Here is a 16,527-nt window from a genome sequence, read left to right on the forward strand (position 1 = left end):
GCCCAGGGACGCCGGGGGCCCGCTCACGCGCGCGGCCGCAGCCCCGCCGCGGCCGCTGCCGCCTGGTCACCCCGAGCCTTGCGCTGCTGCCCTTCCCCACTTTGCCCGCTCCTTCATCTGAATGGGAAGTTGGGGAACATGGACGGGGTCGTGCTGGCGTGGATCGCTGTCTTCTGGCTAACAGGTAGGAGTCGTTTTCTCCCCAGGCGAATAACTTTATGTATATTCCCTCGGTGCTTCGGTTCCCACCCCACCCCACCCCCATTCCCCCCCTGGCTGGGCTTAAAGCTGCTTAGCAGGCCGGCGGTAAGTGGGGGAGGGGGCTGTGTGTGTGTGTGTGTGTGTGTGTGTTAGAATGATGGAGGAGGCGGGGAGAATCCCGATTACAAGTGAGACGGATCGAGATGCAGGTGTTTGACTCATTAGGATTTTTTTTTTTTTTTCTTGTGCATTTCCTTTTCCACACAACGGTTCTCTCTTGGTCTTATCCCGAGTTTGTAATGCTGTGGGTCCTGGGAAGAGCCTGGCTAGGAAGAAAGAAAGCTCGGGGGAGACCGATTAATTAACAGAACTGGTCTTCTGGAGGTGAGGGGTAGAGGAGTGCCTCTTGAATTCCTTCCCTAGAGAAGCCGGGAGAGCCAGCGGCGTTCTCTCTGTGGCTCCGGGGGTGCAGTGGGGCGCATGAGGAAGGAGATGGGGACGGAGGCTTGATTGGTTGTGGAGTTTAGGGCCCTTCTCTCTCTCTCTCTCTCTCTCTCTCTCTCTCTCTCTCTCTCTCTCGTTTGGTACAATTTGGGGAGTGGTCTCACAGTGGAGAAGAAAGAGCCTTCTTCCCCCCAATAAACAGGCCCCAATAAAGATGAATTGCAGAGATATTCAGAGGGTAGAGCTTCTCAGCATTAAAATCACTTCCTCTAGCTGGGTCCTCTGTGTTTCCCCCTGCCTTTCAGGGAACTTTCTCCCCACCCCCCTGGGGTCTGGAGAGGCTCAGGTTCCTAGCACGTTGTCTCCCACGAAGATCCTGCAAGGTTAAGGGGTGGCTAGCCCTGAGAGATTCACAAAGTAGCCTTGCTTGGGTGGGGGTGGGGATGGGTAGGAAGGTTCAGGTAGTTTGGAAGCCGTTGAGACCAAGATTCCAAGCAAGGTGGAGATGGACTGATGGAGGAAAGGAACAAGAGATCAGAAAGGTTGTAAGGACTGGATGCGGGCAGTGAAGGGCAGGGGAGAAAACAGAAAATAGCACCCCCCCCCCAAAAAAAGAAGTTCTGTTCCCTCTGGGGGCACCACTCAGAAGATTTGGAAAAATCAAGTCAGTAGGGTAAGGGGAACAAGTTTAAGATATCCAAGGCAAATCATTGGAAGAGGATTAAATATATTTAAGAAGAAAAGCAAGAACTCCTTTTCCCTTCGCTGTAGGGTAAGATTACTGATTGCCTCAATTTTTTTTTTCCCTGTTCCAAACGAAGGGCCCCTAACACTGGCTCTGCCCCCTGCTGGCTTTACGTTTGGGGGAGCAGGGCACGCCAGCAGAGTTAGCCTCTTCTCTTGGCTGTTCTGAGTTCATCCCTCCCACATTATTCAAATATGAATCATCTCTGATTTCAGGGTTTGGCTGAGCCATGTCTCCCCACTCCCCTGGCCTCCAGTGCCTTCCACCTCCACCCTCACTGATTCTGAATGTCCTTAATTTGCCTCTACTTGTACGTTATCATACTGGAAGGAACTTGGGCCTGGAGCCTGTATCACCACCTCCCCAAGGTCAGCTAGGTATCCTGGGGTGGGGGTGGGGGTGCTCTGAGTCAGAGATGCTCTTGCAGATACCCAGGGATGTGCCCGAGAAAAGCACTCTAGGGATTGGCAGGGAGTGGGAGCAGAGGGCGAACATATACCCAGGCCTTGCTAGATGGCCGACAGCTTTTTATGAGATGGAGTCATATCACCGGAAGGGGTCACAGGCCGTCTAGTTCAGCCCTCTCAGTTTACGGGAATGGAGGTCCAGAGAGGTGACAGGCACACAGCAAATTTGTGATGCAGCAGGGACTAGAACCCAGTTCTCCAAGCCTCGGGCCAGTCCTATTGGCACTCTCCCAAGCTGCTGCCTCTCTGGTGTTTCTGTTTGTTCGGTTGGTGGTGGTGGTTGTTGTAGGATGTTTTGTTTTGTGTTTATTTTGAGGGGAGTTGCTGCTTTGTCCGTGCCTTCTTTGCTCTGTACCTGGGGAGGCCGCCACCTGCCAGGAGGCAGGCAACAGGTTAGTTGTTAGGGCCATCTCAGCTGTCAGATGGCTGGGCGGCTGTGCTCTGCACGGGAGGCTGGCTCTGGAGATCCCGTGGACCCCGCAGGCGTCCCCGGATCCCAGCTTCTGCTTCCCCGTCATCCCATCGGGCTGTCAGTTGTGCCTCTGGACCGGCTGCCTCTCAGCCTCAGCAAAGCAGAGGAGCTAAGGATGGCGGCTGGGGAGGGGGGAAGCCAAGGATGAGACGGGGATTCAGACTCATCGTTCACAGAGAAGCCAGGAGAGGAAAGGTGAGAAATCTCGGTCCGGCCCAATCAATGAATTTTCTCTTAAGGGGGTGGTACAAAGGGAGGGAGAAAGGGAAGGACAGATTAAAAATGAGTCAGAGAGCATAGGGAAAAACACATTCATTCTCCTCTCCCTCCCTCCCTCCTCCCCCACTTTCTCTTCCCTCCCTCCCTCCTCCCCTGTTTCTTTTAATGCAGGCTGAGCAATTTCTAATCAACACTTTAGTTTTTTTTCCCCCTCAGTCTCTAGCAGCTCCTTCCTTGTCTTTCATTGCTGAAATTCTGCTGTATATTTAGCCTCATGATTTCTTATTGTCATTGCGATGCTGCTTCCTGTAATAGATTGTTGTCGTTGTTTCGAACCAAACGCAATGCTTATCAGCTGTTATTCTAGCAACAGGTGCCATCTAGCAGTAGGACCTGAAGGAGGGTTCACTCGGTCTTTGTTCCTGAATGTGGATGGTGGCGTTATCCTCCTTTCCTGGCGCAGAAGCTGTGAGAAACGCTGGCGCCGTGTCCACTCCGCGAACACGCTCCCGTGCGGGGAGCGGGCGACGGGTTTTCCTGGAGGCTTGGGCGCCTCCCTGTGATGAAGATTGCTCGCTCTATTCGCATTTCTTTTGGTTGCCTTCTGGCTTTACTCCATCCATCCATCCATTCATTCATTCCTTCATTCATTCCTTCAGCCATCCTCCAGGCACGGTTTCCTGTGCTTTGTAAGGGTTCCAATAGGTGCTGAGGATGAAGAGAGAAAAGACACAGTCCTTGTCCTCAAAGAGTAGTCAGTCTGGTCGGCGACTCAAGCGAGCTTTCCAGTGACTTTGATGTCGAAGCAGAAGGTCCCCTGGTGAGAACCGTGGCCACACGGGCGCGAGGGGAGCGTGGCAGAGGCACACCCAAGCCGCACCTGAAGTGGATCCGACGGTGGAGGCCTGGAATGAACTCCCAGAAGAGGTGGTGGCCGCGGGGAGACACGTGTTCCCGCATGTCAGTCAGCTGCGGACTTCCGGCCACGTGCGGGCGCCGTGCCGGGGTTACGAAAATGAATGAGACACAGCCCTGCCTCCCAGCACCCGCCGGCGGGTGGCCGGACACGGTTATGGAGTAGCCTGTGCCAAAGCAGTAATGGCGCTTTGCACCCAGTGCTGTGGGGGTGCTTCCAGGTGGCTCCTAGCCCAGCCTGGAGGGGGCCGGAGGCATCCAGGAGCGGTTGTTACCTGGTGTGGTTGGCGTTCAGGCAGATACCTGGTGCCTTTTTTAGGAGAGGCTTGGATACGGAGAGTTAAAGCGGGGATTAGCCCTGGAGAAGGAAGAGTGGCTTCCGACCCCTCCGCTTCCATGATCTCCTTTCCTGTCCTGCACTCCTTTCGGTTTCTCTCCCTCCTCTGTTCTCCTTTCTCCTGGGGAAGAGACCTTGCTCTTACCAGAGCATCTTCTTTCAAACTCCTTATCACAGCTCTCCCCATTCCCCTCCATCCCCCCCGCCAGATGCTGCCCTCTGGACCAGAACAGGGTGGCTTGTTTGGGTATCACGCTCTTTAGATTTTACACTCACGTGACTCTGTGGGGTGGCGGGTTTTCGCAGACTTGGAATTGTTAGTACTCGTAGCCTTAGTGCAAGTACTTGGTGCTCAGTACAGTGTTCGTAGTTTTGGTACCAGGACTCGGTTGGTGGATGGAACCTTGACCTGGAAGTTAAGGATTGGGTTCCAGTGCTGCCTGCTCCACAGATTGACTATGTAAACCGTGGGATCTGGGTCTCATAACCTGGTGAATGAGATGACTTCTGAGGTCACTTTCAGCTCTAAGATCCTATGATGTAGAATCTTTTCTCCATGTAACTTTGATGAGTTGGAAGTCACAACTGAAGAGTGACAGGTCCAGTCTTCCTTTTGTAATTCACCCAGGGAAGAGCCACCAGCGAGCTCCAGTTTCTTCAGCCTTTCCCTGATCACGAATGATTGGAATGAAAGACACCAGCCCGGGGAGGGAGAGCTCTTGCTAGGATTTTCAGAGAAACGGATGGGGTAGCACCCAGTGCTTGGTGGATAGGAGAGGGTCCACTCTGAACTCTTAAATGTGGTCAGATGGGGAACTGGCAAAGCAAGCCAAGCACTGTGGACCAGGTGGGATGAATCCTCCTAGAGCCAATATGGCCCTAGAATGTCCCTTCTAGTCTCAACTTGCTGTTCCAGGACCCACTCACCTCCTCGCTTCTTTTGACATTTTAGCTTTTATGCCTCCTTTTCTCCAATCAAGAATATAAAAGTATAATGTGATGGTTCTTGTTTGTTTACATGCTATCATGCTCTTCAGTATGTTAAATGGCTTTCATATACATTATGCCTTTTGATCATTCTAAGTAAGAATGGCTGATATTACCTGCCTCTACTTAAGAAGACAAAGACTCAGAATAAGTGACTTGTCCAAGTCCGTGGTATCTAATTGATCCAAAAAATAAGAAACAGTGACACTGACTTGATATGACTTGGTTGTTTCAAGTGCCTGAATCCAAGTGAAACATTCTTTTCTGCTTACAGTGGGTCGGAGTAGAGCTCTTGATTTAAGTGAACATACGTGGGGTCTGTTACGGGGCACTGGGTAGTGAGGCTCAGAGTTCATGGAACTCAAGGAAATATGGCAGGGACTAGTGATAAAGAAAGCATTTAGCTTTTCCACTTCAATTCTAAGATCTAAAGTAAGTGAGAAGTGCTCCAGTGAGGCCCAGAGAGCAGAGGATGTGACCCAGGGACAGCAGATAACTTTTGGTAGATCAGAGCCCATCCGGGACTAGGGGCTGGGGCTCCGCACCCGGGAGCCGCACAGGATGTAGCTGGGGCATGTGTACAGTTGAAATTTTGGTCTTCCAGGTAGTTTTTGGCTCTCTGAAAGTGAAAGAAGGCATTTGGGGTGACTAGTGTTCTTTATGGGCCAAGAAACAGAGAAGAAGTCAGAAGAACATGCTGCTTCCTGTTCCCCTGCAGTGTCTGCAGTCCTGCGGAAAGTGGTGCCCCGCATCAGGAGTAGAACCCTCATTCAGCTGGGATCCTGCATCGTCACTCCTCCATGCCCTCGGCTCATCAGGAGGCAGACCCAGAGGCAGTGCAGGGAGAGGGATTAGATTCAAACTGACCTGGATTTGAATACCAGCTTAATATTTTACCTTATTTTCTTTGGCTTGAAAGTGGGAAATTAACTTCCGTTATAGGGCTGTTGTGATGATTAAAATGGAATTACGTAAAACTCCCAGCACAATGCGTGGTACACAGTAGGTCCTCAATTACTAATTATGAACCCCAAATAGGCCTATCAGCCAGTATGTTGATACAGCAGGGAGCAACCTCCAAATCTCAGTAGCTCGTACGAGCAGACATTTGCCCCTGCTCATAATACACGGGAGCTGAAGTCAGCTACGAGTTGGCTAGAATTGGTGGACTTGGCTCAGTTTCGAATGTCTTCTTGTTCCAAGACCCGGGATGAAGAAGCAGCCACTAGCTGGGCCTACCGTTGTCATGGTGGAGGGCTCAAGAGGGTAGGGGGAGGGCCTAGAGTGGCCAGAGCCAAAGCATGCATCTGCCCTTTAAGTTTCTGCTTGGACATGTCTCATGGCCTTACGTGTCTTACATACTCACATTCCATTGGCCAATGCAAGTCCTTGGAAAAGCCCGTGGTTTTTGAAGTGGTACCCTGCCTACAGGGAACAATGCAAGAGTCCAGAGGGAAAACGAATTGGGAATAATAAATAAGACGATCTATTAACTGGGTTAAATCATTCAGCAAATGTGTCGAGTACCTACTATGTAGCAGAGTCTTTAAAAGGCTGCAGGAGAGAGTTTGTCATTTCATGGCAGGGACCACTGAATAGGAAGTTCTTAGGCAATGCGATGTCATCCTCTCGGGTACTGTGGCTGCAGTGAGAGCAAGAGGAGACTCCTAGAAGAAGTGATAGCCGAGCAAGTTTGGAGGGATAAGGAAGAATCACTAGGGGAAAAGTGGGATGGGAGAAGAACTTGCAGAGGTTACAGCCATGTGCAAAAAAGACAAGAAGCAGGGAGGACCTGATTTCTGAAAATTACAAACATTCCAGTGTGGTCTGGGAATTTGGTGCCGCAGGAGGGATGAAGGAGAGCGGCCCCCTCTGAAATGGGGCCAGTTGTCCCTTCTACTCCTGAAGTGGCCGGAAGGAGTAGAGTCACAGAGTGGGTTAGTCACAGAGTGACCAGACACGGAGGAGTGGCGGTGGCGTGGTTGGATGTGCAGGGTGAAGGGGCAGGAGTGTCAAAGATGGCCTTCAGGTTTGTGGCTTGGCATCGCTGGGGATGCCATTTGTGGGCCTGAACTAATACAGGAGGAGAAACATGTCAGGGAGGGAGATAAAGTTTCACTGTTTTGCATTTCATTAAAGTAGAGTCTAAGCTGCCCTAACAAAGAGACTCTAAAATATAATAACTCACACAGAATAATTCCTTTCTCTCCCCTGTAATAATCCAGGCCCAGTGGGGCTGAATTTGCCATTCCCCACCTGTAGCTGCTGCAGTGACAGGCATTCTCAGCCACTTGGAGCAAGGAAAGCAGAGGGCCAGGCAGGCAGCTTGCCTTTAGAAAGGTAACCCAGAAGTTGCACGTATCACTTCTCCTCGTCTACCTGCATCCCGAACATACGGCCACATTAGCTACAGAGAAGCCAGGGAACATAGTATTTGGCTGGCTTGGCTGGCTAGATTAAGCCCTGAGAAATTCCATTACTGACGGAGGGGGACCCTTAGTGTCTCCCTCTATGGAGTGACAAGGTGGAGGTGCTTGTGTAACATCCACATGAAGAATGAGGTTGTGTCTTTGGGTCTGGAGCTCAGGTGAGAGTCTAGACATGGAAATACGGATAACGAGGTGGTATAGGTTGTTCAGAACTTTCTTATAGGAGTTTTCTCTGTCCAAATGGCCGGCCCATCTCAGAAATCTGACCCACCCAAATGAACCAGGACACTTTCCAAAGTACCTCTGCCTTGCAGGCTAGGGACTGACCTCTTTTAGTGCAGCTTTGGTCCTGTTGGAACAGCAGGTAGGCCAGCTAGACATTACCCAGGAGCTCATTTCACATCTCTGGAAGACAAGGCAAATCAGACAGAAAAGAGATATGTGTCTGGCTCTCATCTGCACAGTGGCGGCCGAGAATGGGAAAGCATGGCTCAGTTGGACACAGAGAACGTATGCTTAATGAATGGCAAGTTCTGTGTGCACAAGTACAGCGTTATTGGCAGCAGATAATAAGCAGGCCATGAGCAAAGCCTACCTGAGCCAGGGCAGCACTGGCATTCACCGTAACCCCGTGGAAGACGGGGAGGTATTGCTGCCTTTGAGGACTACCAGGGAGAAAATATACAAGAATGCTGTCACATTTTTAAAGTATCCAAATGGCACATCTGGTCACCCTAACACTGAAGTGGATCAAGCAATCAGGTGTCATGAGAGCAAACAAGAGAAACTGATCCTGGCCAATTGAGGCAGGAAAGGAGTTAGAAGGAAGCTGATTAACTTGCAGAACCCGTGGGAAAGCTGCATAATTGGGCTTAGATATTAGGCAAATACCAAGGGAATGTCTGCTATTCTTTGTAAAGCCTTTTTATTTTATTTTTTAACCCAAGTACATCAGGAAGATGATGGATTGTTCCTATTTTTTTTAGGGGAAAAAAAAGACCAAAGCTGACTTGTCTTTTCCTTTAAACCTTGAGCCTGCAGGGCAGCATTTCTCCAAATACTTTGCTCCCATCCTGACAATGCCACTGAGGGATGGACAAGCTTTATTTCCTCTTCTGGACTATGGACCAAACCTAGAGGAGATGCGTGGATACTTCGTACTCATCTCCTACACTTAGGAAACCCGCCCGTGGCAGGCAGTATCTTAAGAAATTGGGACAATATGTTGAAAGTGTGCAGGCAAAAGATAAATTTCTTAAATAAGATCTAACGCGAAGGCAGGAGAAGGAAGATTTGTACTGTCATACGGAATGAAGCAAAACCTCAGGAGTCTGACGGCCAAGGTATGCTGGGGAACGGGTGATTCTGAGGTCAGAATCCCACTTCTGGAACTTCAAGGACGGATGAGCTTTATACGAAATTTCTAAAGATGAAAATCCCTACAATGATGATTGTCCATGACCTTCAGCAGCAATCTTTGTTTCTCTAAAAGGGGACTGTGCTTCTTGAGCTGCCTCCCAAAGATGCTGGCAGGAATAGCTTACCAACTAACTAGTGGGGAAAAGGAACTTGCCTTGGAAAAAAACGAAATGGCTAAAATAAGAACAGCTTTGCTTTAGATACTGCTTTTGTTATTCTCGCAAGAACACGGTTTGTCACGTATGGAATCCTTTCCTTTCCATGAGAATTGGGGCAGGACCTTGTTTGGCCGCATGAAGGGAGGCATTGTCTTTACTTGGAGCTGATCTTCCCTGGCCTAGTGACTAGCTGAGGTGGGGGCTGCTCTCTGAGCTGCCGCGCATCACTCTACTTTTAGGCAGCTTTTCTAAGTTATTGGCCAGAATCCATTCTCTGTGCTGGGGGTAAGTCACTCCTTCATTTATTCTGTCATCCATTGATTCATTCCGCGTTGTGTGAGCTTTAGCCATATTCTGTTGCTTTGCTACATACTGGGGATACAGGGTCAACCAAATCCTGGTTCCTGCCCCCAGGGACCCTAGAGTTAGAAATGAACTTTGTATTGAATTTCTCAAGATCAGGGACTGGTCTTTCTTTCTTTCTTTTTTTTTTTTTTTCCAACGTTTATTTATTTTTGGGATAGAGAGAGACAGAGCATGAACGGGGGAGGGGCAGAGAGAGAGGGAGACACAGAATCGGAAACAGGCTCCAGGCTCCGAGCCGTCAGCCCAGAGCCCGACGCGGGGCTCGAACTCACGGAGCGCGAGATCGTGACCTGGCTGAAGTCGGACGCTTAACCGACTGCGCCACCCAGGCGCCCCAGGGACTGGTCTTTCAAATCAATTTTCCCAGAACTTAACAGAGTGTTTTAAAACAGACTTTTGATTGAATTTGAGTTTGATAGGCAAGGGGAGTTTCTCTGTTGATCAGGGGCACAATGACAACTGCCAGCATGGTCTGGTGGTCTAAGAATGAAGATTCCCGCCTCTGCAAATGTAGAAAAACACATAATCTCCAGTGCCCACCTTTGATCCTCAGTGTGCTGTCTATTTGCTGCTCTCAGTCAGGAATCCTAAATTTTACTGATGCCTTCTATAAAGGATGATTCCTTACCTTACTTCGCTTCTTTTGCTATCTTTTGCTATCTTCCCTAACCTTTTCTCTCCAGTGTTCTGAAATACTTGCTTTCACTTGTAGGCTGAAACACAGATTCTTTCCTTGCCTCTATAAATCTCTTTATCAGACACTGAAACAGCAGTCCCTTATGGTGTCGGCAGTGCCTGGACTCGGAGGCCCATCTTTCCCATTGTGCCAACGTATGCATGACCCAATGCTTCCCTCTCTCTGGCTCGCAGGGACTCCTTCAGTTACATGCTCTGGTGTTTCCCCAGCGAAAGGAATGACATATTTATAGCTAGAGAATGGAAAATGTTTTAATATGTCTGGAGTGCGCTTGGGGCCAAATCACACTGAAGACCTCATAGGCCGTGTCTAGGCATTCGGGTCTTATCCCGGAAGGAAAGGGGAATCATTGGAAATCTTGAAGCAGGGAGCAGATATGATTGGAGATGTCTTTAAAAAAACAACTCTAGATTTAAAAAAAAAAAAATGTGGAGAGTGTATTTGGCCAGAAGTAGGGAGACCACGTAGGAGGCAATTATAAAACTGAGGAGGTAATGAGACCTATGTGAAGTGATGCTCAAGAGCTTTGGAGCCCGTCAGCCTGGGTTCATATCTGACTGTTACTTGCTAACTCTGAGATGTTAGGGAAGATACATACATTCTCTGAGAAACAGGTTCATCGTGTATAAAATGAACATAATAACAACTGTAGAATTTTTTGAGAGAATTCATTAAGATACTACATGAATAGGGGCGCCTGGGTGGCGCAGTTGGTTAAGCGTCCGACTTCAGCCAGGTCACGATCTCGCGGTCTGTGAGTTTGAGCCCCGCGTCAGGCTCTGGGCTGATGGCTCAGAGCCTGGAGCCTGTTTCCGATTCTGTGTCTCCCTCTCTCTCTGCCCCTCCCCCATTCATGCTCTGTCTCTCTCTGTCCCAAAAATAAATAAATGTTAAAAAAAATTAAAAAAAAATAAAAAAATAAAAAAAAAGATACTACATGAATAATGCATAACACAATTTCTGACACACAATAAGCATTTCATAATTATTATTTAGTAGGAGGAATAGAAACCTAATTTAAGGGGGTGATGGCCGCAATAGAGAAGGGTCAAATTTGAGAGCTGTTTAGATTTAGTGACCAACCAAATGTATTCGGGGATGGAGAGGAAGTCATCAAAGCTATGATTTCTATCCGAGGTGATAGGATGAGGGTATACTGGCAGAGGAGCTAGAGAGAGAGGAAGGACTGCTCTAGAAGCAAGGAGTGGGAAAAGAGATGATGAATGGGGTTAGACATGTTGAATTTGAAGTATCTGTTAAAACATGCAGATGAGGCTTCAGAGAGCTGAGGGTCTGAGACTTAAATGATAGTTGGAACCGTGGGAGGGAATACGATTTCTCAGATCAAATGCACGGATGAACACCACGAAGAGGCTGACCATTTTTAATTTATTTACCTGGCATGCAAAGATATTCTTATTAGCCTGTATAGACTCCAGCGTAAGAAGTACTAGGTTTTTGGCATCTGACAAGTAGTGAAATAGAAAAAACTCTGTGGGAGGCAGGACCAAAGCTCAGGACGCTAACCTTACCCCAGGGCAGATCTCTTGGAAATGAGAACCAGAGGGAGGGTATTGCCAGGCCGTATCTCAGTGCCCATGGGGAACTATCAATCTTAGTTTTCGCCCCAGTTACATACTCTCTCTGAGGGGCCTGATCTGGTGGTAGGAATGGAGATCCCATATGAGAGGTATTTTTCCAAGTTGGGTGGTCAGCCACATGGTTTCAGATTTGGTTCAGTCATGTGTCGGGGGGAGAGGAAACAGTACTCAATCCTCTGGAGAAGGGGCTAGTATCGTGGCCCAGGTAAACAGACTGGAGCCTAGAGTAAGGTCTCAGTCCCAGTTGGGCAAATGGATTGCAAATCAGGGGGAGACCGTCTAAGATAAACACAGGTTGAGAAGGAGATGGTACGTAGTGGGTGTAAGGAATCCAAGCCCTCACCCAGAATTCAGGGTTAGGGCCAGAAGAGCAATTCCAGACCCCACTAGAGTGGGTTGGGGTTCCTAAAGGCAGGCTCAAGACCCGGGTGGCATTCATCCTACAGTTTGAAGTTCATAGAGCTAAAGCAGGGATTGGCATTTCCATTTTTCTTCACTCTTAAGGTCCTTAAAGATCCGATAAACTGGGATTTACTTGAGGTTTTTCATCCTGTCTTCTCCAGTTGTCCAGATGTATCCTTAGCTGAGAGTTCCAGGGTTCCTATTATACCTGCACAGGAACACACAGGGTTACCCTCCATTTCTGATTTCCAGGAGGTGCCTGTGTGACTGTGCAGTGGTGAGTAAACCCAGGCACTGTCGCTGTTCAACTCCTAATTACCTATTCTAGCGTTCCTGTGCAGTTTCTGCGCTCTGCCCTCTACGCACTTAGCATCTCCCGTCTTGGTATCTGTGCTCACCCAGCTCTAGGTTCATAGCTTCCCAGAAGTCAATAGACTGTGCTTGACAGGAGCACCAGCTACATTTATTGAGTGTTTGCCATATACCATGCTGTCCTAAGTACTCGGGTTCAAATTTCACTTAGCCTTCAGTCAATTCCGTAAGGTAGTTATAATTATCCTGGTTTTACCAGTGAGGAAACTAAAAGTGGTGAGTTGAGAAATTTGCTGTAGGTCATGCAGCCAGGAAGGGGTAGAGCTTGGACTCTAATTTAGGACTGGATTCCAAAATCCATGGCTCTTGCTCTTATGCTGTAAAATGGTAGATGTTTCTCAGAATGTATTCCTGATTCTTTGGAGCATGGATTTATATTGTATGTCCTGGAATGAACGGAGAACCAACGAGACTACATTAATAATTAAGGGAGTCCAATAGCTTGGTCAAATGGCTAATCTCATTAATAGAGAACAGAGCTGTAAAGGAGGTTATTCTTAGTAATCACCTAACTCTCTCACAAACAAACAAACAAACAAAAACACAAAACCCTGACCAAACAAACAAACAAAAAAATGTACAATACTTTTATTTAGCAACGCTTTTATACAACACTTTGTCTGCCTTCTTTGCTGGTTTTATTTATCCTAGAAAGGCTAGGAAATGTGATTTCTCAGGTATAGCCTGAAGTGATAGCAGAGAAGAAAGGCGGTGTGGTCAAGTACAAAGTGTTGTACTGGGAACAATGCCTGTGATTGGTTATTCAGCCTCAACCACTGCTAACCGAAGTCCCTTCACCTCTCTGTCCCATTTTTGGAGAACTGGAAAATTGGAGTGTGAATAGGGATTTGGAGAAGAATTACAAGGTTAAAAATTAACGCAATGGAATTTAAGGAGAAATTGTAAAGAAATTTCTTTTCCCACTCCAGCTCTGTGAGTTAGAGAGCAGTGGAATTAGCCATATCAACATTTGGCGTGGTGGAAGGAAGCAGTGGAGCCTAGAAACTGAGATTCTTCGGTGAGCTTCCAGATTGGAATTATTTGCCCCTGGATGGGGCTGATGTACATAGTCTGGTTATCATCAAGCCTATTGGTGGTGGACGTTCATGGAGATTCAGGAGCCTCAGTGTGGGAGGTGAGAGAAAAAGCAGGAAAGGTGAGGGAGGATTAGCGTTTGAGATCTACCACTGCAGGACATGGTCACAGTCCTCTGCGGTAGGGTCTCCTCCGGACAGGTGCCCAATGACGTAATGCTTGTTAACAACCCTGTGAGTAAGCATTATGAGGCTCATTTTGTAAGTGAGGGCTGCTTAAGAGGCTTCGTTAAGGCCTCATTGCTAGTGGAGGGCCAGGTGGGATTCGAAGTACTATCTATTTGATTCCACTGCTATTCTATACCGTGCTATCTATGACACATGTAACCGTTTTCTCTGCAAAGTCTTAGAAATTCCTGTAGTGATAGTCATTCATGTGTGCGCGCGTTCCTTCATTTATTCTATAGCACTTGGTAGGTTCAAAACACTACGATTTGGTGAATGTCAAACACTCTGTTGTACTCACTTCCTCATGTTCACAGAATGCGGAAAATGTTTTCTCCCCAGAAGAACTTAGAACCTGGTTTTTCATAATGAGAGGTGCTGGTCTGGAACTCCGAAGACAGGAGCACAAGTGTGGTATTTTGCCTTTGTTGAGGGTGATTCCATAGGAGACACTCGTAGGTAAATAAGTGTATGTTGGAACCGTGAGAGTGAGTGTGCTTTCAAGATGACATTTTGAACACTAGCAGGAATAAAGGACAGAAGGCGCCCCGCGGAAACTGTTCCTTCCTCGCGTGCCTCAAGTCCACTGTAATTCTAGGGTCTCAAGCTCCCGGCACCTGACTTGGCAGACTCCTTCCTGGATTTAATTCAGAGCGTCTTTATCATGTCTTTCTGTTCATATTCCTTTCTCTGCCTCTCATCATTATTCTGTTTCTGCTTCTAGGTTAGATCAAGGTAGAAACTCCTGATTCTCTCATTGAACTGAGAAAGTTAAGTTGTCTTTGCTTGGAATTTCTAGATCTCACCATTAAGTTAATAGAGACCTTTTGCCTCTCAAATACTCCCCTGGTCTTCCATTCACTGAAATCTCCCTCTCTTTCTTGGACAAAGCCTCAGGCTGTATCTTTTCGCCACTTAAACTTCTCGTTTGCTTTCTAGAGTTCTTTCTCCCTTTACTAAAAAAATTTATTTTGAGCGACAGAGAAAGAGAGGGAGACAGCATGCACAGCAGGGCAGATAGAGGGGGAGAGAGGGAATCCCAAGTAGGCTCTGTGCTGTCAGCATGGAGCCTGACGTGGGGCTCAAAACTGTGAGATCCTGACCTGAGCTGAAATCAAGAGTTGCACGCTCAATCGACTGAGCCACCCAGGTACCCTTCTCTCCCCCCCCCTTTTTTTTTTGATGAACCTTCAAAGCTTTTGAACTTAGTCTACTGCTTTTGATCTGAAAATCTTCATTTCTCTTAAAGCTTTCATTTCCCTTCATCTCTGTCCCCTTTGCTAGCTTATCATCTGGAAGGGAAGTCACTTCCTCCTGAAGTTATACTTCCCAGCTTCATTGTTTTTATTTATCAAATATTAGTTGAGCACCTGTGGGCTTCACAAGCCAGGACAGTAAGATAAGACACATTCCTTACCTGACAAATCTGATGGGGGTGACAGGCATGAAAAGAAATTCTTGCAGAGTAATTATAAGAAGTGTCTAGAAAAGGATGCTGGGATTCTGATGGCACAAAGGAGGAAGTGATGAATGGACTGAGGGTCAGAGAAGACTTACAGAAAGCCTTTGACCTGGGCTTTGAAGGGTGGAAAACAGCTTCCCAAAGAAAGAAGTGAGGAGAAAGCATTCCAGAAACTAGGAGCTTCATGTGCAAAGACCCAGAGGTGTGAGATAGCATGTCCCACCTGGGGAAACTGTTAACTTGTTTGGTTGTTCCTGGAAGCTGGTACTCAAATGAAGGTGCCACTACAAGTGAGGCTGAGGAGGTAAGAAGAACTAGATGATGAAGGACCTTACATCTTTTCCAGGTGCTTTGGGTTCTATCCTGAAGGCCAGGGAGGTTGAATGAAGGGTTCTAAGAAGGAGAGCCACAGCAGCCAGATTTAGAAAGACTGCTTGAATTATATAACAAGGAGAATGGATGACATGTGGGCAGTGGCCGGCGGGGAGATGAGACGAGATTACTGTAATATTATAAGCAAGAAATCAAAAGCACCAACAAAAGCAATGGTAGTGAGGTCAAAGAGGAGGGAAGAAATATTAAAGCTGTTAAGAGATCAAATGGACATGGCTTAGTGACCGACTCGACATTGGGAGTGAGGGCAGGTTTCTGGACAATGCAGCCAGATGGGATGATGCCGCTAACTGTGATGGGGAAAGCGAGGAGGGACAGATCAGGGAGGTGAGGTGGAAAGGCGCGACTGTGTGATGGGAGGTAAGGTCCAGGGTGTGGATACCACTTGGACATATTCGTTGTGTTTTGCAGCCATGGCTGACGGCCTTCAAGTCACAGTGCCTGACAAGAGGAAGGTGGCCATGCTGTTCCAGCCCACCGTGCTCCGCTGCCACTTCTCCACGTCTTCCCATCAGCCTGCCGTCGTGCAGTGGAAGTTCAAGTCCTACTGCCAGGATCGCATGGGGGAATCCCTGGGCATGTCCTCTCCCCGGGCCCAGTCTCTCAGCAAAAGAAACCTGGAGTGGGACCCCTACTTGGACTGTTTAGACAGCAGGAGGACTGTTCGAGTGGTAGCTTCCAAACAGGGCTCGACCGTCACCCTGGGAGACTTCTACAGGGGCAGAGAGATCACGATTGTGCATGGTAATGATGCCTCCTCTTGGAATCCGGGAATGGAGGGGAGATTAGTTCCACCCTCCCCCACACAAGGGGATGCCAGTGTCTCAGCCTTGCAACCCCTCAAGATTTTGATTTTATGGGAGATGGGAGCAATCAAGAAGCTTAGCAAATTACTTAATGGGACAGTGAGTGTAGAAAGTGTAAAGGGTGTAATATCTAGGACAGACACAGAGATGAGCTTTGGAAATAGTCTTTCCCGGTCCCGACCTCTAGTCTGAGGAGCTTGTTATCAGAACTGAATTGAAACAGATTCTAGTGAAAGAATATTCTCAAAACCTTACATCTTGACATTAGCGTTTACGCCCCATTCCCAAACTCAGAAAACCCACTTCCCTAGGAAGTTGCTCTGCTGGGAGAAGGGATGAATGCATCAAGTTACAGAGCCGGGTAGATGCCATGGCC

At 48.0% G+C, this 16,527-nt stretch overlaps 1 protein-coding gene across 9 annotated transcripts in view; it reads left to right on the forward strand.

The window, feature by feature from the left end:
• Positions 1–16,527, forward strand: part of ILDR2 (immunoglobulin like domain containing receptor 2) — a 59,707-nt gene continuing 43,180 nt past the window's right edge. For 5 of the 9 annotated variants that reach the window (XM_086694157.1, XM_086694163.1, XM_086694162.1 and 2 more), the window contains exons 1-2: positions 1–184; positions 15,757–16,089. In XM_086694157.1, coding sequence (XP_086550283.1) covers positions 139–184; positions 15,757–16,089 — 379 coding nt within the window. In that variant the 5' untranslated portion in view covers positions 1–138. Of the gene's footprint in view, positions 185–2,381; positions 2,525–7,006; positions 7,128–13,117; positions 13,367–15,756; positions 16,090–16,527 lie in introns of those variants that run through there. The other 4 variants (XM_086694161.1, XM_086694160.1, XM_086694159.1 and 1 more) reach the window with 4 other exon arrangements.

Source organism: Puma concolor, chromosome E4 (assembly GCF_028749965.1).
Source record: "Puma concolor isolate L17-30 chromosome E4, mPumCon1.1.hap2, whole genome shotgun sequence".
Lineage (NCBI taxonomy): Eukaryota > Metazoa > Chordata > Mammalia > Carnivora > Felidae > Puma > Puma concolor.